General features: G+C 41.4%; 1 protein-coding gene and 1 pseudogene across 1 annotated transcript in view; both read right to left on the bottom strand.

Annotated features, from left to right (window-relative positions):
- Positions 1-10,944, bottom strand: part of LHX4 (LIM homeobox 4) — a 37,387-nt gene extending 26,443 nt beyond the window's left edge. Inside the window, exons 1-2 of the mRNA XM_074264660.1 lie at positions 10,932-10,944; positions 10,417-10,588 (exon numbers count right to left, since the gene is read on the bottom strand). Coding sequence (XP_074120761.1) covers positions 10,417-10,588; positions 10,932-10,944 — 185 coding nt within the window. The remainder of the gene's footprint in view (positions 1-10,416; positions 10,589-10,931) is intronic.
- A 7,271-nt stretch (positions 10,945-18,215) lies between these two features.
- Positions 18,216-20,295, bottom strand: LOC141540551 (splicing factor, proline- and glutamine-rich pseudogene; annotated as a pseudogene).
- Positions 20,296-22,651: the final 2,356 nt, after the last annotated feature.

Genomic DNA, 22,651 nt, shown 5'->3' with positions numbered 1-22,651 from the left:
CACCCCAGGGGCCAAGACAATGTAAGTGGTCAGCACCATCATAGAATTAACTAAGCAAATATCACCCAGCTTACTTTGGGAAAGTGAGTATGAAGCATTACCTTAAAATGAATGTGATGAAGAATAAAATGAACAGAATCAGGAGAATTATTTCTACAGTGGCAGCAATATTGAAAAAACAACTTTGAAAGGTGTAAGAACTATGAGCGATAAGATAACCATCATGACTAAAAAAACTAATGATAAAACATCATGCTATCCATAATAAAGAAGTAATAGGTTTAGAAGGCAGAATAAAGCAAATATATGTGTATAAATATATATAGAAAATATATTCATATGTATATTTGTATTCAGTCACTGAGGGAACTTGTTTGACTTAACTATGCATATAAAATTTTTTTCTTTTTTTTTTTTCCCAAAGGAATAGGAGGGAGAGAAAATACTCTTAACTTTTTAAAACTTGAGAAGTGGGAAGTGCTATAGATTTGAAATGTATACACCTTCTGATGAGGGCATTGACTTATTAGTTTTATTCAAGTGTTTTGTCTTATTATTAGAGGCCTCTCACAAAATGGGATTTATCTGCAAATATTTATAATGTCAAATCAAAATACATCAGTTAAACTTAAAAAAAAAAGAATCCAATTATCAACCTTAATAAGCTAGGTGGTGAAGTAAAGAGAGTCTAGAATCAAAAAAAAAAAAAAACAACTCAAACTTGGCATCAGATATTTACTAGCTAAGTAAATTCTGGGCACGTCACATAACCTTTGTCTACCTCAGTTTACATTTGTGAAAATGAGGATAATAATAGCACCTACCTCCCAGGGTTGTTGTGATGATCAAATTCAGTGTTCATAAAGTGCTTAGTGCAATGCCTGGCAGAGTGTCTGCTATTATTATTATCATTATGTTAGCTATTCTTATTCTTATTATTATACCTATAGATACCTGTTAGTGAGCAGACAAGGGCAAAGTTCTACAGCAAGAGAGAAGAAAAAATATTAAGAGTGTTAGTGGAGAGAATAGAGCTTGTGTCCTAGTGGAATAAAATCCAGTGTTATTAGTTAATGCCATTATTAAAATAAAAAAAGGAAAAGATCCTATAAAGCAAGGATTTTAATGCTTTTTTTTATCACAGACCTTACTGACAATCTGGTGAAGCCTTGGACTCCTTCTCAGAATGATAGTTTGTGGTTATATGCACAACTGAAAAATAATTGCTAGATTCCAAAGAAAAATTAATAAAGAATAAAGATATAATTTTTAACAGACTTCTTAAAATCTATCCACACATCCCTGGACTCCCATTAAAAACCCATGCTCTGAAAGGGATCAAGTGAGGGTGTAAATTACCCTTCCACTGATCCCTTCCCTCTAAAAGCTGCCTTTGCTCTCAAAAAAGCTGATGATCTGCACCGTATTTCACAGGTGAAGAAACTGAGACCCTGGGTGTTGAAGCAATTTAACCAAAGTCATCAGTGAAGAAATGTTCCTTCCCTGGAGCATGACACTGGGTGAGCCATTGCTCACAGCCAGAGCCAGAGAGGCTGTTTCCTAGCTCAGCCTGAATACAGAACATTCTGGAGTAACAGTAACACAATGTCCCGGTTCTGAAGGAACAAATAAGCCCAGATCTGAGAGCCCTGGTAAGCACAAAGACGTGCTCCCAAGGACACTGGTTACCTGCCCTTTGCTGATGGCTATGTTGGCTGCCTTAACATTGACTGACTGGAGGAGGAAAGATGGAAAGTGGTAAAAGCCTGGCTTAGTGCCCAGCTGGCACTGCACAGCCTCCAAAGCTGGCTCTTTAAACATCCTGGGTTGCAGTTGCCCAAGGTTCCTTTTATGGAGGATTCCAAAGTAGTAGCAGTGTTGGCTCCCATTGCACCCTTTCCCTTGCTCTCTGGGGTTGCAGGAACAAGAGGGAGAGCCAGGGAATCAGAGCTGCTGTGAAAAGAGCCCTGCTTTTTGGAGCCACAGTACTCTGCTACTCCCTACCTCTCTGAGATCTTGGCAGCCCGTTTCACTTCTTAATGACTCAGTTTCTTTCTTTGTAAAATGAAGGGAAGGATTGAACTAAAAAGCTCCTTCCAGCTCTACATCCTATGCTAATAGCTACACTCATGATGGAGAATCAATCTAGACCCTGGCAAAGCGCCTGGCGTATAGATGCTTAATAAATGTCTGTGGATTGATTGGCCCATAAGCCCTGACTCTCAGCTCCCAAACCAGGTGGATGAGGGAAGAGAAGCAGATCGAGCATACTTCTGGAGGGCAAGAGAAGCCACAGCGGCTGCTGGAGAGGAATCTGCTTAGAACTCGGGCAGTCTGGAGCACAAGGTCATGGCTAGTCGGCAGCAGCAGATGGGCAGGGTCCTGACCTTAGGTGCCTCCCTTAAAAGCTACCCAGGGTTAAAGGCCCACTCAGCCAACAACAAAGGTTTGCTCCTAAACCACGGGCTCCGAGAAACCCTTCAATAAGACACAGCCCCACTAGCTCTCCAGGGAGAGACGGGCAGTATGGATGGTTGTGCTGCTCACTATGTCCTTCCAAGAGGCCCCGGATAAGCAAGAGAGCCACAGATGGCGACTGGTTGTCAGAGACATCTGACTGGAGATTCCAAGCATGTGCCATCCATTGTGTTTGCAGTGATACTTAAAACAATGTGGTTAAGGCCTAAGCAAATAGCTGTTGCTTTAAGAGCAGAAGAGCCTCCAGGGAAATAGAAAGAGGAATATTTGTCAGAGGCTGACACCAGAACCAAGAGCCTTGCCCAAGACTTACCCCATTGCATCTGTGATAGGAACAGGTTGCTCAGTACCCCTGACCCTAGTCTGCTGGAATCACCAGGCCCCTATAGAGATACCTGGCTATGGCAGAAGTTTATGGGGTTCTAGCCCATCTTTAACAAAACCATCTTTAGCAAATGCGCTAAAGATCTCCTTATTCTCTCAGCTTACAATTCAAATTGGGATGTGTCTTGGAAGGTTCCCTCAGCTTTGAGTGTGCTCCAGAAAGCTTAAATAGTCGCTGTTATTAGAACAAATCACATCCCCATTATGCTGCATTAGCCACATAAGCTGCTTAGTCCTTTGGTCTTCTGCCTTTTATTTACCTCCTGCTGAGAAATGGGAGCCAAGGAAATACAGCAGAAGGAAAGGAAGGAAGGAAGGAAAGAAAGAAGGAAGGGAGGGAGGGAGGAAGAAAGGGAGGAAGGGAAAGAGGGAGAAAAGAAGGAAGAAATGGAGGAAGGATGGGAGGCAAAAAGGAAGGAAGGAAGAAAGGAAGAGAGGGAGAAAGGGAGGAAGGGAGGGAGGGAAGAAAGGGAGAACATGAAAAAAGAAAGAGAAAAAGAAGGAAGAGAGAGGAGAAGAAAAAAGGAGGAGAAAAATAAAATCACCCTCTGCCATAGATGACTTTCTGCCCCATGAACATACCAACAGCACCCTCTGCTGCCTAATTTTAGAATTGCTGCACCTTGCCTTTCCAGTGTTGGGGAAATCCTGCCCTCTTATATCTTCCATCTTTCCCACCATGCTATGAGTAAAATCAATTAAAAAAACATTTATTAAATTCCTTCTAGGTGCCAGGCACTATATTAAATGTGAGGGATGCAAAAGATAGGCCCTGCCCTCAAGGAACTTACAGTCTAATGAGGGAGACAGCATGCAGCACATGAAGAATAAATGGGAAATAATTAAAGGTGGGAAGACAAGATCAAATATGATTTTAACTGGAATTTAAAAGGGTTAGGGAATACTTCCTGTAGAAGGTGGGGTTTTAGTTGGGACTTGAAGCCTGAGAGGTCATTAGTGAAGAAAGGAGAGAGTTCCTGACATGAGAAAGAACCAGAGAAAGCCCAGAGACAAGAGATGTAGTGTCTTGTTCATGAGACAGCCAGGCCAGTGTCCCTGTCCTGAATAGTACAATTCATGGAGGAAGGTGTAAAAAGACTGGAGGGGACCTGGTTTTAAAGGGCTTTGCATGCCAAACAGATCATTTTGTATTTGATCCTAGAGACACCAGGGAGTTGTGGAGAGATGGAGGAGACATGATTGGACCAATCTCCTTGAAAGCTGAATAGAGGATGAATTGGAGTGGGGAGAGGCTTGAAGGAGAGAGGCCCCCATCGTGTTATTGTAATAGCTCAGGGAGGAGGTGGTAAGGGCCTAGTTAGCATGGTGACAATGTCACAGGAGAAAGAGAAATGTTGCAAAGGTGAAATTAGAAGCTTTGGCAGGCCATTGGATCTGGGCAGTGAGTCAGTGAAATGATGCAGGTTTGTGACAGTCAACTAGTACTGCTCTTTACTGCTTCCTCTCAACCTTCAATGACTCCCTGTTGCCTTCAGGATAAAACACAAATGCCTTTGTTTGGGCATTCTAGGCTCATCTGTCTCCAGCCTAACTTTCCACTCTTCTGCATTTCAGTCTGTTCAGTCCAAATAAGCTAGATAACTGCCTTCTCCTCCCTCTCTATCCACCATCTTCAGGACCTGAATGAGCTCCCTCCCTGTTGAGACACTTCTTTTCCTTCAAATTTCATCTAGGTATCCCTTTTTAATCTACCCCAGGTAGAAGGGATCCATCTTTTCCTCCTCAGGTCCCTCATCCTTTTCTGTTTGACTTTAGTGCACTAATCACATTTGAATTTGTACTCGCATGGGTTTCATCCTCCCATTCCTATCTCCTCCCCTAAATGGATCTTTGATGACAAGGACTCCATATGTGTATTCTGTGGAGCCCAGTGCCCTGTAAAAAGTAAGCCTTTACATTTTGGCATCCAGATCTCTAAGTTTAACTAGTGAAAGACAAAGACGTTAAACTGGCTGCCTGCAAACAAAACTCCCCAATGTGGAAGAAACCAGATTAAAATGGAAGTGGGAGATGTTTAACAAAATAAAGAATCAACACAGATAATGTCAAGGTGTAGTTTTCTATGTTAATATGTGGCTCTCGGGGACACAATGTATCAAGATACATTTATATCTTGCTTTAGTTGAGTTTGACACCAACGGTATAGGGAATTTATTCTGGCAATACAGATCAATAACTATACTGCAGTTTGTAATCTTAAAGAGTCACTGGGTCACTGAAAAGTAAGTGACTTGCTTATGCTTATCCAGCCAGTCTGCGCCAAATTAGGTGATCCTGATTCTAAGGCCCTCAATCCACCATGCTGTTTTCTCCTTTCTCAAAATATACATACTTTATTAAATTAAATTGTTAAAATAAACAATTATTCTAGATCTTTGGAGAAGGATTTTATAGTTTTCTTCAGTGGAAGAAGGAAGAATTCTGTCTAGTTCTAACTGAATATTTTATTAATTATTATTCATAATAGTAATAACAATTCACATTTTTACAGTAAAAAAGATTAAACAGTTTACTTGGAGGATTGAGAATTCAATTTCCAGGGTAAATCCAAGTACAAGTATCTCAATATTCCTTTCTAAAACACTTTTGTAGATTTCATGCCCTTGACTGTCATTAGGATGAAGACCAGAGGCTATCCCAATGACTATATGCTTTCCTTCCCCATCCTCCACCTACCCTGACTACTGCTGCCAAACCACACCTTTCCCTGACCCACCATCAGCAAAAGTGGGCAGCAAGCTGGCCATTAATCAAGGGAGGTAAGCTCAGACCAGACTCGGGCTTCAAAGTCTGCATGGTTTAATGGGCCAAGTCACAGCCTGGCAACTCTGAGCAATGAAGTCCCAGGATAACTTGGCCATGAACACGCCATGTGACCTTAAACAGCTTGCCCTACTTCTTGAGAAAGCCTGAGCTTTCTCATCTATATGCAAAGATACAGGTGTATCTTGTTCTATACAAGATCCGAGGTGATTGCAGTAGTCCAGACAAAGGATAACAAAATCCTACTACTGGGCATATTCATCAGGAAATCAAAGAAAGAAATCAAGATCACACACACACACACACACACACACACACACACACACACACACATATTTATAAGCAGCTGCATTTGTGGTAGCAGAGAACTGGGAACTAATTAAAGGGGACACCCATCAACTAGAGAATGCATGAGCAAACTACATGAATATAATATAAGATTATTGTGATAAACTTGAGGAATTCAGAGAATCATGAAAAGATTATTTGAATGGATTCTGAGTGGAAAAAGCAGAACCAAAAGAACAACATACAAAACTACAATAATGTAAATAAAAAAGTCACTAGATGACAGTCAAATTCTGAACAATGGGAAAAGCAGATGATGTTTGATGATAATTCTTCCTCTTGGCAGAAAGAATGAGGACTACTGGGTGAGAATGAGGCATTTGTTTACAAATATATTACCAAGTCGGTTTTTTAAAGCTAATTTTTTTTAGTTAGAAGATTCATTTGGAAGTGAGGGAAAGAGAAAGAATTCCACAAATGAGTATGATATTTTAAAAATAGATAAAGCCATGAGATTGAACTGAGGTGCTATCAGAGGAAGAACCTATGTCGTACCTATTGATTTGAAGATCCAGAGAGAGAAAGGAATTGTGAAAGATGCATAATGATACTAGGGGGAATGCCTTCTGTTCCCCCCCCCCATAAACTGCAAATGTGAAATAGTGTTATTGTTATTGTCCACAAGGAGCAGGTATGCTGGAGCCAGCTTATACTGGCTTCAGGGCCGATTGTTAAATTTTCAATGTGAGCATTTCTACTTCAGAAATTAGTCAATCCTACAAATTAGGGCTTGAGATATTGTTTTGTTGATTATCTAAACTTAAGACACTGATGGAGAAAATGTTAATAATGAAGATTAAATAAAAGTATGTCGTGTACATTTTTTTACTCCAAAGTCAGGTTGTTAAACATTTACCAACATGCTTCTTATTATGGTAAACTTTCTAATGGTAATCAGGGATGCCTCTTTAAACTCTAAATCCTTCTATCTCCTTTTACTACTTCTATCTCCTGTATCTCCCTCTAATACCTTTTTACTGCCTATATGCCACCCTGAGTGCAGTCTCCTTAATCCCCAAATCTGAGTGAATGGGAGCCTGCGTGATAATTAATTAAAGTCCAGAAACTAGGAAATACCCAGAGAGTACTGGGAATAGAGTCTTACTTTGAGTTGGGAAAAGTAGGATATTTCTTCTCTGCAGCTTTCCTTGCCCTATTCTAACTTCCTACTTTCCTCTTTACTGTATATGCATTGTATTTCCTATCCACCCATCTTCATCCTCACCTAATTCAGGGGGGTTGTGAAATGATCGCTAATATTCCTGTGAATTCATTCATCCCTAAGCCTGACATATAGTCCTTCTTTACCTCCACTTCTTAGGATGCCTAGTTTGTTGAGTGAGTCATCCATTAAGAAAATGGTTATTAAGCACCAGCTATGTGCAAAGTGCTGTAGTCAGGGTTAAGAGAAAAAATGTTTAGAGAAGACATAGGTCTCAGCCTTCAAAGGGCTTTGGGTTGAATAGAGGTATAAAATAAAATCATAGATAACCATAAAGGGCAATATTGACACATGCATTGAAGAATTACAAAATAAAGTGTGATGTGCCGAAAGGAGGAAAGAATCCATTGGATTACTGGAGAAGACTGTATTAAGGGTGGACTTTTAAAAGTAGACAGGCAATTGACAGGAAAAGAGAAAGGGATGACTCTCCAGAAATAAATAACTCAAAATAATCATAGGCAGGCAGGCAGGCAGAAGTTATGTACTGGGGGCAAGAAGAGATCCAGTTTGGCTGGGATGTGGAGTATACAGTGAAAAATATTTGGGATTCTGGACAAAGAGATGGTTTCGGTAAGGTTCTGGGTGCTCGTCCTTTGATGCTTACTTTGTCTAACCAAATAGTTATTAATAAGGAAATATGTCTCTTGTCTCACAATTCCTAGAAGCCTCTCAACAGAGAAGTTACAAATTAAGGAGTGGGTACCCCACTCTCAAGAACAAATCACCTTGACCTTTTTTTTTTTTAAAGCAATGCTAGTATACCATGATGCTATCTGTCTCTGTCTCTTTATGTCCCTGATGCCTTCTCTCTCCTCCTCCTTTCTTTTTTTACTCTCTTCATCTCTCTTTTACCTTTCTAATATCTTTTCTTTTCTTCCCTCTCTTTCTCTCACTATTTATTTTTATTTTCCTTCTCCTTTCCACTCTCATTGTCTCTATATCTCTCTATCTCTGTGTCTTTGCTTATCTCTGTATTTCTCCCTCTCTCACTTTCTCTTTCATAGACACACACACACACAACACACACACACACACACACACACACACACACACACACACACACACACACACACATACTGCTTTGTCCTCTCTAAGCCTCTGTCAAATTGGCCTAAAATCAGCTAAGAGAACTAATGGATTTGCCTCATTCAAGAAGCCCATGAGAGCTGTCATGGAGCTAGGGTGTGCTGACTTGGGGTAATGGGAAAGGATGTGGGCAAAAAGTATAAAGTGAAGACAGTTAATTAATAGCATTTAAGTAAACACCAGGAAAAAGGGGAAAAAAACCTGGGAAAGGGAATGTAGGTTAGAAGAGGGAAAAGGAAAATTGGAAGAAGGAGGAGCAAAATTACAAAAAGCATTAGAGGAAGAAGCTGAAAGTTTGTCATTTAACTCAACTCCACAAACAGTTCCTGAGCCTGTCTGGAACCAGGAGAGATTCCAAAGAAGGCAGATCACAGAGTCTCCCTCTCAAATAAGACTGATCTGTCTGGAAAGACAAAACCCCTCCTCACAGGAAACAATCAGAGATGAACATGAGGCAGTATCTGATTAGGTGACTAGATGGATGACAGACACAGTCTCTGGTCTTCATCTGGACAAATATATAACCATCTTCAACAACCTCTCAAAACTCAAATTGGCTTAAAAAAATGAGACTCTAAAAAGAATCAAATCTTCAGCATCTTCATTATTTGTAGAATTTGCCTTATCTAAATACTTGGATTTGAAAAGAGAAGTTCTGAAAGAAAAGAGATTCTTAAAAAGAATTTGTATCTCTACCTCCACTTACACCCCCCCCAATATTTGTCTCATGTCTAGGTCATTCTGTCTTGGACTGAGCTTGTTTTGATTAGAAGGTGTTTCTACACAAAGTCAAAGATCTGAATAAAACGTGAAAAATGCAACCAGTTATTGAGAAATCTTATTTGCATCCTGCCCAGGGCCATTCTCATTTCTGAATGTATTAGATAAATTCCTTGTCTCCTTCAGGAAGCCTTCTCTGATTAAACATTAAACATTGAACACCATTCTTTTGCCTCACTTTCCCCATCTATAAAAAGGAGAATAATAATATTAGTAGTTCCTAACTCAGAGGATTGTTGTGAAAGTCAAAAAGCACTTTGCCGTCTTTAAAGTGTCATACATCTAGCTAGCACAGTGAAAAAATAATGAAAAAATAATTTCCATGTGGGCAATGGTGATGGTGACAATGCTGGTGATAGTGACAATGATAGTGATGTTATGGTGATGGTGATTGTGATGGTGATGGTGACATTAGTGGTGATTGTGATGGTGATTGTTATGGTGACAGTGACAGTGGTGACAATGGTGATTGTGATGATGATGGTGATTGTGATGATAACAGTAGTAATGATTGTGATGGTGATGGTGACAATAGTAATGATGGTGATGATGACAGTAGTAATGATTGTGATGGTGATGGTGATGGTGACAGTAGTAGTGATGGTGATGGTGACAGTAGTAATGATTGTGATAGTGATGGTGACAGTAGTGGTGATTGTGATGGTGATTGTTTTGGTGACTGTAATGGTGACAGTGACAGTGGTGGTGATGGTGATTGTGGTGATGGTGGTAATGGTGATGGTGACAGGTGGTGATTGTTATGATGACAGTGGTGATGATGGTGATGGTGACTGTGATGGTGATTGTTATGGTGACTGTAATGGTGACAATGACATTGGTGGTAATGGTGATTGTGGTGATGATGGTAATGGGACAGTAGTGGTGATGGTGATGGTGATGGTGACAGTAGTAATGATTGTGATGGTGATAGTAGTGGTGATTGTGATGGTGATGGTGACAGTGGTGGCAATGATGATGGTGATGGTGACAGTGGTGGCAATGATGATGGTGATGGTGACAGCGATGGTAATGGTGACGGTGGTGGCAATGATGATGGTGATGGTGACAATGATGGTAATTGTTATGGTGATGATAACAGTGGTAGTGATTGTTATGATGATGAGAATAATGATGGCAATGATGATGGGGATGGGGATGATGAGACTCAGTGACTCTGCTCTGGTTTTAGTTATTTTGCTATGATTACAACCATAATGGGATTCTCTTGCAGACATATTACTATTGATCAAATTGCCCTAAAGCCACTGGGTGAGTAGTCCTCAGAATTGAGCAAAGAAAAACATTGCTTTTTTGTTCCATTTTTAACTTACTTGAAGAAGTCTTCCTTGCAGTAGACACTCCCCGCTCTGGAGAAGCACCTGTCAGCCAGCTGCATCTGGCAGTCTGCACACTTAAGACAGGAGCCGTGCCAATGCCTGTCTAAAACTTTGAGGATGAACTTATCCAAGATGTGCTGATTGCAGCCGGCACACTGAGGGATCTCTGAGAAGGCAGGAGATGGCAGGGAAGGAGGAAAGGAGAGAAGAGAGAAAAGAAAGAGCAGCGTCAGCCTTGTGCATGGTGCCATTTGCATTGACTTCTCAGAAGGCAAACCGAAACATTCATCTGACTTTGGGTTCCATTCTACACTCCTTTTCTAGGAAATGACCCTTATTGTATTACAGGGAGATCATTTCTACCGTTTGTCCATTTCTGTTCTGATGGAATGGAGCCACAACTATGACAGGGAAACTGGTAAGGATGCTGAGGGTAACTGACAGGATGGGAGAGGGGTTGGAGTGAGTACATGGTTTTGTTTTGTTTCGGGGTTTTGGTGCAGTATTACTCTGGTTCGCCATTTCTGAATCTCTTGGTCTTCCATAATGTGGAATAATCATACAAGGTCTCTTGTCCAGAATTCAGGCCACTCTCCACAAAGGTTATATCAGCACTGTATGCCTTCCTCAGGGCTTTCCCCACCTCTCCCTTCCACACTTAAGTTCAACCTCAAATGAGGTTGGGGACCAAGGATCAGAGCATTTTGTCATTGCGGGCTCAGGACAGACCCTCTGGGGTGTGCACTGCCAGATTAGGACCATGGCCTCAGAAGTCACATAAACAATAAGGACAAGGGATATTTGCTATGGGATAGAAATGTGGGAGAAGGCCATGGCATCTTTGGAACTCTTGGGTAGAGACCCCTACCCCTTATCCAAAGCCTGCCTTTCTGAAAGCCTATTTAGATATCTGTCTGACTAAAGAATAACAGCCAGTGAATTTGATTAAAATCATACCCAAAAAATCAGCTTTCAATGCTTGTGAGGGGAAAAAAGAAAGAAAAATCACGGTCGCTTCCATTCTCTTATTTCTATGCTCCCAAAGAAATCATCAGACCTGAAAATCAACCCAACCAAGCTAAAAGATTTGCCAACATCCCCTCAACAGAGCCAGGACCTTATTCAATTCACTAAGTAAGTGTATATTAAGCACCTACTGGGTACTAGGTCTTGCTAGAACTAATTGCTTCTATAACCTTTGACTCTTCTTCCAATGAATTCATTTTAAAGCTTTACTCATTTTGACTGCCTAGGTCACATGACTCCATAATGCCAGTGAAAGCTGTAAAGTTCACCTTAACTTTCATATGAAACACATCCTCATTGCCCCCATTATATTAATCAAAAGAACAATCCCATAGTGTTAGTCCAATGTCTCATCGTGTCTCGGGGATGGTTCTCACATCTCAGAGGACATTACACTCCAATGGCGCTTTCAGGTTCTAACAGTCTGAAGTCTTGATGATGGCCCATCATCTGAGAACGAGCCCCAATACTAGTCTTTCATACAAAGAGACTGATAACCATACCCACAATATGGTGTCAGAGGACTTCTTGCAGCTGCAGGATTCTGTGAACAGAGCCTGAATTGAGGTCACAGGGCCAAGCCAAGACTAACCATCCCACTGCTCTTTACATTCTAGTCAGAGCCATAACCGGTCATTTTTGTGGCAGAATTAATCACTTAATAACCATTAATAAGTATTTACTTTCTACCAGACACTGTACTTTGTGCTGGGGATACAAAGAGAAAGCCTTCTTATGTTCTAATGAGGGAGGTTACATGTACATAACAAGTTATAAACATGATACATGCATTGTAGATGGAAAGCAACCTGAGCAGGAAAAAAAAAAAAAAAGCATTAGCAGCTGGGGAGACCAGGAAAGACTTGTTGAAAAAGATGACATTTGAACTGAATCTTGAAGGAAACTAGGGAAACCAAGACAGGAGTAAGGATTGGAGGGTTCTGCGGGTTTGAGGGATAGTCAGGGCAAACATGTAGGGATAGGAAATGGAATAACAAGTATGAGGAATAATACACGGACTAAAATGCATCCTCAATTCAGTTAAAATGGAAAGATGATGATCTAGATACTGGAATACCTCAAGGACACTATTTGAGAGGTAAGAGTGAGAAAGAACAGGACAAAAATGTACCACCGGGGGAAAATCATGCTTTCTATTTTAACTCATTCTTGCTAAGTTCTAAATCAGTTGTTTCTATACTGCCAAAGGACTACAGGTGCCCTCACCACTGTCTCATTGATGTCCCAGACAAAGCCCTGATCACCTAGCCCTACTTATAGCTCTGAATGTACTTCGGGCTAAGGTGATAAATGAAGGCTTAGTGAGGATGTAATACTTGAGCTAGTCGTTGAGAAAGGTAAATTTTGGGTAAAGGAAAGGAGAACCTCAAATGAGCTCAGAGTTCTTAAGACAAAGATAAAGGAGATGATTTTAATATGCTTACATCTTAAAACTCAGAGGAGGACTCAGAGAGACGGGCTTCCAAGACTGAGACGCTCACAGATGATCAGGACGAAAATTCTAAAAAATGATCTAGAAAAAGATTTTAGAAGAACACAACTCTAAACCCTTTAACCCTATTAACTTAGTAATTTTGCCAAACAAAACCTACCTCAGCTGAAACACTGAGTATTTGACCTAGGATCCAGGTCAGACAGAATTAGATTAGTTAATTATGGTGATAAGATGTAGAAAAAGGGGTTTGGTTCAGCCAAAGGAGGGGCAGCTTAGAAAGGAGAAGCCTTGTTGCCTGTACATTTGCCTGGAAGGAACAAGGTTAGCTTTGAGACACCTGTCATTTTAAAAATCCTCCCTTTGTTCTTTTAAATCCCTGTGTTGATTAAAACCTAAATATAGTTGGTGTGCTGATTTCAGGGATCAGGCAAAGAGTGGCAAGGAGCCCAGCTCAGCAGGAGTAGTGGAAACAAGAGACCAATGACAGGAGGCAATGAGCTGAGCTTCTACTAGTGTGTGTGTGTTGGGAGGGAGGCGGGTGTGTGTATGGGGGTGTGGGGGGGGTGTGGGTGTGGGTGTGGGTGTGGGGGGGTATGGGTGGGTGTGTGGGTGGGTGTGGGTGGGTGTGTGTTGGCAGGAATGTTTAAGGTGGATATAACAGCAGAAATGGGTGGTGGGACAAAGTTACAATGAGAAAATACCCAAAGCGGAACCCTGTTTTGAGGGGAGGAAGAACAAGATTTAAAGAGAAAGAGTTGAAGGGGTCTTATAGGGACCAAAGGTAAAATCAAAATGACAGGATTGATCTCTGACTTCTTCCAGATTTAACCTTCTATTTTCTGATGACTTCTTAGAGATTTTGCTTTCAGGATCTGCCAGCAATCTCTCTGCTACTGAAATCTCAAGCAGAGCATGAAGTCCATGAATGCACACACACATACACACACACACACACACATCTGTATATATGCATACATATATTTATATATGTGAGTATATATATATATATATATATACACACACACACACACATTCATACACATATTGTGTATGTGTTCCTTTATGTGTGTATATTTTCCCCAAGAAATCTTATTTTTTAAAAATATCTTTTGCTTTCATATTACCCTTATTTCCAAGCATCCTCCTCCATTTTCACCTGCCTTGCAAAACTATCCAGTATAACAAATAAAAAAGAGAAATGTACAATACATTTCTGATGTGCAACAATCTATACAAGGAACCAAACACATAGTTCCCGTCTCTACAAAGATGGGAGGGAAATATGTTTTCTCAGCTTTCCTAGGGGAACACTTTAACGGAGCAAGACATATTTACTCCCATGGCTCCTCAAGTCTCCTCCACCGCCATCACCACCCCGCCCCCACCCTGACAGCCAGGGTCTTAAGCTAGAGGCATTAGAATCTGCTGGAACCATGTAAGTACAAATGCTGACTTGATATCCATAATGGGCTTCAGCCTCTGGATCAACTAGGGGTAACTCAAATTCTCCCTACAAGCTGCAGCCCTCCCCCAGATAGATGAATTAACTCTTTCAGGGCATCGATGAGTGCCCTGGGAAGGGTAATTTAGTAAATGGCCCCTTGGTGCCCTGGAAGAGTTAATTACTCACCCTAGTTCACCAGGGGAACAGGGCCACTCTCCCAACATAACTTTCTGACAAGGGAATACTAGAATCCAGCATATATACATATATAATTGTTGTTTTTTGCTTCTCCCAGGGAAAGATTTAGTGATATTCCTCTTCGCATATACAAATGCATGGGGGTAAGTACCTAGGATGTATGCACATAAAATTTATTTCAAGGAAGGTATCTACCAGGAGTCTTAATATGATGAGTATTCAAGGGAGAATACATTAGTGCTAATGTATGCAGAGAATGTTCCCGTCGGGGGAGTTTTTAAGAGGCCTGTACATAGAGAGCAACATAACATTAAAGGAGAGACACAAAAGCAGACAAGCTGTGGCTCTATCCAGATGGAGAAGGGGGATGGTCCCTGCCAGGCGGGTCTGTTGGAATCAATGGCTCTCAAAATAGGGCCTTTAGTCCTCACCCTCAGCTCTTCAAGTGGTCCTTAGAATGATCCAAAAGACATGCAGGAAACCAAGTGTGTGTGTGTGTGTGTGTGTGGATGAGGGGCTTTTTAAAGTACATTTTAATTAATCAATTTATTAATCCACAAGCTTTTATTGTATACCTACTATGCACCAGTCATTGGAGTAGGGTAGGAAGACACAAACATAGTGGTTGAAATAATCCTTTGTGGAAAGGAGCTCCTATTTCCCACTAAATATTTGAAACTAAATTTCACAAGAGCATTATTTATGGGGAAGTCATGAATTTCCTATGGGAAGCTTTTCCTGATCTTCTTAGATGTTGGTACTCTCCCCTGGCTCTTTAAATGATGATATATTCAGTAATAGAAATGCTATCTCTATTATCTATTTATCATCTATCTATCTAGATGTTGTACCCATCCCTTGTTCTTCAGTCATTTTTCAGTCACGACTGTCTTTTCATGACACCAATTTGGGGGTCCTATTGACAAAGGTATTGGAGTAATTGGTCATTTCCTTCTTCAGCTCATTTTACAGATTAGGAAACTGAGGCAAACTGGGTTAAATGACTTGCCCAGGGTCACACAGCCGGTGAGTGTCTGAAGCAGCATTTGAACTCAGGAAGATGAGTCTGGCATACTATCCATTTTAACATCTCCCTACTCCCAACCCCAAACAGAATGTAAACCCTTGAGAGAAGGGAATATTTTTTATTTATCTTTAGTCTTCAACACCATGACTAACTAGCACATAGCACACTTTTAGTGCCTTTGAATGGCAGTGGATCAGGGCAATACTGATGCTTGCATTATTGACATCACAGTGTTGTAAAAAAAAAAGAAGCTGAGGATTCCAGCAGGCAGGTGGAGGGCCAGAGGACATCCCAGGCCCTGGAGAATACTCCTACAAGTGGGCCCAGAGAAGCAAGAAGGGGAGTGGGTAGCCATCAGCCCTTAGTGTCTCAGGCTACTTTCCAGGACTAGACTTCACAAAGGAGATGTTTCTAATTCTAATTCAATGAAATAATAGGTCCAGTAAAAAAAAAATAGAAAGAAAAGAAAAATAATACATATTTATATACATCAGTCTATATTCGCATACATATATATATACATATATACATATATTGTATATATATATTCCTTTATGTACCAACTCTCCACTTTACAGATGAAGAAACTAGAACCATGAGAAGTTGTCACTAGCCAGGAGTCACACAGCTGGTTGGATGGCATAGAATGAATCTCTGAATGACTCCAAGACTAGTGCTCTAACCACTACCCCTGCCTGCCTTTTTCATATGCTCTTTCTGGGTACATCTATGTAGACAACTGATATGACTTTTCAAGCCAATAAAGACGTTAGGATGTATAGCACCAGATACATGTTCAATTATCGTATAATATAATCTGTTAAATTCTCAATGCAGACAACACAGACCTTAATTGTAGACCTATAATGAATTTCTTATTTTTTAATGGGTGCAGCCTTGATCTGGACAGGGTTCAAGTGAAGGCCCATCACCATAAATATTATACAATTTCTATGTGACAAGAATATTGCCAAATCCTAGCTGTGACTCATGTATTATTTTTTTCCTTTTTTTTTTTTTTTAAACTGGATCTGTTATTTCAATGGTGTAGGGAATGCCCAATTTGAAACATCTTGGCCTCTGTAGGAGTGGTCTCCAGGGCCTGAGATGTCCCCTGAGCTCCCATCTGCCTGCTGGAATCTCAGTCCTTCAGTAGGAGGGTTATTTCCTATGTGAAGCCTATTCTTTCCTAAACTTTTCCTTGTTGTATACCCCAGGAGAATATTTTTGTTTCTTGCTGGCAGAAGATGCGCTTCATTTTGACTTTATCTACAAAGCTCCTAGTATGGTGAAAAGGGAAGGGAACACATTTATTGACCAATTATTATGCGCCAGGAATTGTGCAAAGTATTTTAACAGATATCACCCCATTTCATCCTTAACAAGAGCAAGGGCTATGTTCCATTTCATTTTTATATCTGCAGTATCTACTATGATAGGGAAACAAGGGTACATACTTATTAAACATACATTATGTACCAGGCACTTTGCTAAATGCTTTTTAATAAGCACTATTTCCTTTAATCCTCAAGAAGCACAGGGGCTGTTTGCCACTTCATGTTTACATCCTCAGTATGGTGGGAAAGGAAAGGAACACATTTATTAAGCCTACTATGTGCCAAGCACCGTGTTAAGCAAATAGTATCTCATTTAACCCTTATGACCACCTTGGGAAGTAGGGGCTATTATTATCCTCATTTTACAGTTGAAGAACTACAGCAATAATTCCATGACTTATCCAAGGACACAACGGGACCAGATCTGAAACCAGGTCTTTCTGCTTACAGTGACCAGATCTATCTTCAGTGACACTTAGCTTCCCATTGTTTTTTGTGGGGTTTTTTTTTTGGGGGGGGGTTAAGTTATAAATTCATTTGTGGGTAGGATATCCCAGAGAGAAAACTCCCTCTTACCAATACATTTTGGCATTGGTTCTGCATTTTAGGACCTCAGGGGATGTTTAGGGGATGCTGAGAAATTAATGCCTTCCTCAAGTTCACAGAACTCATAGAAATGTGAACTTGAACTGGCTCTCTACCAAACCATGCTACCTTGTACACAGTAGGCTCTTAATAAATGCTTATTGTATTGGATTGGATTACAGTAGGTTGGATAGTGGAGGCAGCCCTGTGGAACTGTCTCCTTGAAACAGATATACATAAATCCATCAATATGGGAGATATTACACATAATTACATAAATTACATAAAGACATAGTATCAAAACACATGCTAGAAGTGATGTAACAAATAACATGATCAAATCATAAATTGAGAATTTATACATGTCCATAAGTCCATTAGTTCATGTGCCAGATATCCAATAATTACTTCAAGTTTTAAAATCCTACAATAGTCTTCATCAACAATTTTTCATCTCAAGGAATCCAATGATCTCTGCTGGTTTTCAAGTCCTTTAACAGTCTTCTTATCAGCCATGCTCTTTCAGTGTCAGATGTTTCTTAGATTTTCTCCTTTTTTTGAAACACTGCATTACATAATTTTACTCGTCCAAACAGACCATTTACAAATATTAGGTCAATAAATTTCTAACATCCATAAAAATGTAGCTTTCTTACTAAAATGCAAGAATTAAAAAGATAGGCATCTAAACAAGAAAAGACAAAAAACAAACTGGATATCACATCTAAAATCGGGGCTTTTTGTTTGGGCCTTCATACTCTTCTCTCCCTCTACCATATCCTGCTGGAGTTCCAGGTCCCATTCTCTAGGGCCCTGCCCACCCACAGGCCCAGCTCCTCCCTGCCTAAAGCGCTTAGTACGCATGTCACTTCCCATCATGGAACCACTCAGGGCTGTTGTTGGAACTCCAGGGCTGGCCTCATAACCTATGGCACCACCACCTAAAGGTGGAAATTTCTGGCTTCCTGAGCCATAGGGATCTCCCATGTTCATTGTTCCTGTACCCATTCTTATCTGTCTCCCACGAGGATCCATGTATCCCATCCGACTGTAACTTTCTTCTCGTTGGCGTCTCATTTGGGTCTCATTTGCTCTTCCATCTCACGCTGCCAAATCATCATTTCTTCTTCTCTTCTATGCCGTTTTTCCTCTTGCCTTAATTGTAATTCTTGCATTTCTGCATCTCTTGATCGTGAAGTTCCGCCATCCTTCTCAGCTCTTCTTGACGCCTCATTAGATCCTGGCGTAAAAGATTGGCCTGATATTCATGATATGCATCTTCCATTTCACTTTCCAGTTTATCTTTTGCATCTTTCATGTTTTTCTCAACTTGTTCCCTCTGCTGCTTTTCCATCTCATATAAAGACTTCCATCTCTGGGAATACTCAAACTCAAAGGTGCCGTGCTGAGCAAAACGTGGAGGGTTCTCTCTCTCCTTTTGATACATTGGATTCTTCTGGACAAGCTTTTCAGGAAGACCATCTTCATCATCTAATTGCTCAAGAGGTTCCACAATGACCGGTCGAGGAGTTGTTGTCAACAAAAACATTCCTTCACTGCATCTTTCAAACGCTTTTCTTGCAGCTGGCTTAGAAGCAAATTCAACAATGCCTTTTCCTGTAGATCTTCCTCGATCATCAACAATTACCACAGCCCTTTCAATAGGTCCAAATTGGCTGAATGCTTCTTCCAATAATTCATTGGAAACACAGGGTGAGAGATTTCGTACAGAGAGGGCGGCAGCATGTGTGGCAAAACGAACCCGAAGTTGTCGCCCTCCCATGGGTTTATCATCAAGTTCAGCTTTGGCCATTTCTGCCAAAACTCTCGATTCCAGTTTGATGAATCCAAATCCTTTACCCTTATTGATAAAGACTTCACCAGGTTCTCCATACTTAGCAAATAATCTTTTAAAGTCTTCATCTGTAATATCAGCTGGCAGATTTCCAACAAGTAACTTACAGCGTTGGGTATAAGTTTTCTCTCCAGGTCTCCTCAATAGGGACAAATTTACTTTAAAACCCTCCGAGTCCGAGATCTTCTCTTCGCTGCGGCCTGCAGGTCCGCCGGGTGAGACGCCCTGGTGATGGGGAGGCGGCGGCTGCTGCTGCTGCTGCTGGTGCTGATGCTGCTGCTGCTGGTAGTTCGGCGGGTGGTGCTGCCGGCCCCCTCGGGGCTCCCCACCGCCCCGGTGTGGCGGCTTCGGATGTCCTCCAGGAAGAGTGAGGCCGGGGCCGCCAGGTTTGGGCCCTCGGGGCATCTTGCCTTTGGGCCCGCCAGGGCTCGGACCAGGCTTAGACCCAGAGGAACCCGGGGTTGGAGGAGGCGGGTCCCCGCTCGAGCCGGAGGACACGGAGGCCGGGGTCGAAGAGGTCTGCTGAGGCCCCCCGGAAGGGGCCGACGGTCCGGATGAGGCCTGGGAGGTCGCCGAGCCTGGGCCTTGAGGCCCCCCCGAGCCCGGGGGCGGCGCGGATGGCGCGGAAACGGAGGCCGGCGCAGAAGTACCTACTGCGGGCCCGGGGCTGCTGCCCGGAGAGAGCCCTGGCTTCTGCGGGTCCGGGGACGACGCCTGTTGCTGCTGCGCCGCAGCCGCTGCCGCCGCCTGTTGTACTTGCTGCTGCTCCAGTACCTGCGCCGGAGGCGAGGGGATGGAAGGCTTAGGTCCGGTCTGCAGGGGGCCTGGCCCCAGCGGCCCTCGATTCTGGCTCAGGCCCATGCCCGGCGGCGGTGAACGGAAGTCATGGCTTAGGCCGCCTGGCCCTCCGCTGCCACCGGGGTTCTGGAACCGGTCCCGGGACATGTCCGTGATCAGCGGGCGGGCGAGGCAAAAGCGAAGAAGTCGCTCGCGGAACGTGGAGGCCACCTTGCTGATCACAAAATGGCGGGGGACACAAGCCCTGTTCGGGGGCCAAAATGTCAAGGCCCGGCTAGCTCCTCTGAAGGGCTCAGAATAAGTCCTTGCCCCGTTGGGCGCCAAAATGTAACGTCCTGCTGTCTCTCCAATGTAACCCTTCTCTGGGAGGAGGTTTCTTTTCCGTCAATCCTTTCCTCTGTGAGCAGGTCTCTTGGGAGTCTTCTGGAGTCTCCAGCCAGAGCCAAGGTAAAATCTTGAATCCTCTTCTTCCAGACTGCCTTCGGCTCCTTTTATCCTCCCAGAGAATGGGCTTGCATTCCAAAGGTGTAAACTCCTTTAAAGGTGTGAACTCCTTTCAGAAGACTAAAGGTGTAAACTCCTTTAAAGGTGTGAACTAAAGGTGTGAATTCTGAGCTAGAGAATTGTTAAGTACTGTGCTAAATGAGACAACCGAGTTAGCACCTAGTAAGCCTAACGTGGGCTGGCTACTTCAAAATTCTCCCTCTATCAAAACTAGGAGCATTTTTGATTTTTCTCTGTTTCCCACAGAAAAAGAAATGGGAATAATAATCATTATGTCCCTAACACCTTTTCTCTATTTAGAGTTTTTAACTCAATATATTTTTCCCTTCCTCAATCTCATTTGATCCTTCTAACAACCCTGTGAGGCAGATAGTATTCCTGTTTGACAGATGAAAAAACTGAGGCACCAGAGTTAAGTACTTTGTCTAAGGCTCCCCAGAGTAGTTAGTTAGCACAACCAAGGACTTTAATACCTTCCAGTTGTTCTATGTTCTTTCTTACCACATTCCTCCCCCATCCATACAGGTAACTCAAGACCTGAAAAACACTCTTGTGAGCCAACTTTTCTGATAAAAGCATCTTGGTAGTATTGTTGTCTACATCCCATAATTGCCTGTTTCCTTACAGGAAGCTAGAGTTTGTTCAGTTAATTTACTTCACTTCAATTCAGTTTTACAGATGAGTCTGTCCAAAAAAACATGTTAAATCTAGATAGTAAATGCCTAGACAAACCTAGATTGACCCTGTTACCATGTTACTAAATGAAAGAAAAAAGTTTACAGGCCCAATGTAATGTACTTGGAAATGTATATATCGGAAGAAAATCCTCATTTCCCTCCTTACTTACTTTTTATAAGGAAAATCTCAAATTAATTTTTTTCTCAAATTTCAGTGGTTATTTTAATACAAAGAAAGAAAGAAATGTCTTAATTCATTGAGAAAGAGAAAAAATAAAATTTGTCATATCAAGAAACAGGTTAGGAAAGTGTTCTTCATGGCAAATACATAAATCCATGCTGGGATGGGGATAGGAAAGAAAATGAATTCTAAGTCCCAGAGGATATTTCTGAGTAGGGTCTCATCCTGTGAATGAGACTATTCTACAACATTAACGCTGAACTAGATGAAAAGTGACCAAGATGCTTCTGGTCATAAGATTACTTAAAAGTGAGGGAAATAAAACAAGGCAAAACAAAATCTGGCCACTCCATTATCCCAGATCATATACTTCCATTTCCATTAGGTGATGAGGATTTCAAAAATTCAGTTTTCAAATTCAGAATTGCACCAAACTTCCCTCCTTGCTTTTAATGAAGATTTCCTTCATATCTGAGATAAGTAATGGCTAGGAGTCCCTATAGCTTCTGCACTTTTAAAAAAATATATCTCATTTCACATAAGAAACCATGTTTTAAAGGAAATGATATATTCATTTCCCTGTAAGAGACATTTAATACTTCATTCTTCAGCTTCTAGAATTTAGTTTTCTCTCTTCTTCATTTTCCACTCTTCCTTCCTGCCTCTATCTTCCCTCCCATTTTAAGTTGGTTTTTTTTTTCTTGAGGAAGCAGTAACATAGTTTCTCAAGATGCTCATAACAGACAAAAATAAAAAATAGGCAAGACACTATTTTCTAGAAGAATAGTAAAGAAAAAAATTATTCCAACTCCAAGTTGGTATACATTTGTTTGAAAGAATATTGTATGCATAAAATACATACCCACTTAAAATGTACATACACACACATACATACACACACACAATATGTTGCCAAATTTCTGTGCTTTTTTTTCTTGGAAAAAAAAATTGACTGCCCTACAGGGAAGAAATTGTGTAAAGCCTTCTCATACCATAATCAACTACATCTAACACAATCCCCTGCACTCCCTTTCTGCTACATATTGTTATTGCCATCATTCCTGCTAATGCTAATCTCTGTACGATCATACAGTGCTTTGTACTACTTTGGAAAACATACACAAACAAAGAACACTTTTGA

Source organism: Sminthopsis crassicaudata, chromosome 4 (genome assembly GCF_048593235.1).
Source record: "Sminthopsis crassicaudata isolate SCR6 chromosome 4, ASM4859323v1, whole genome shotgun sequence".
Classification (NCBI taxonomy): domain Eukaryota; kingdom Metazoa; phylum Chordata; class Mammalia; order Dasyuromorphia; family Dasyuridae; genus Sminthopsis; species Sminthopsis crassicaudata.
The sequence above is the reverse complement of the archived record's forward strand: the minus strand, read 5'-3'. Positions and strand labels throughout refer to the sequence as shown.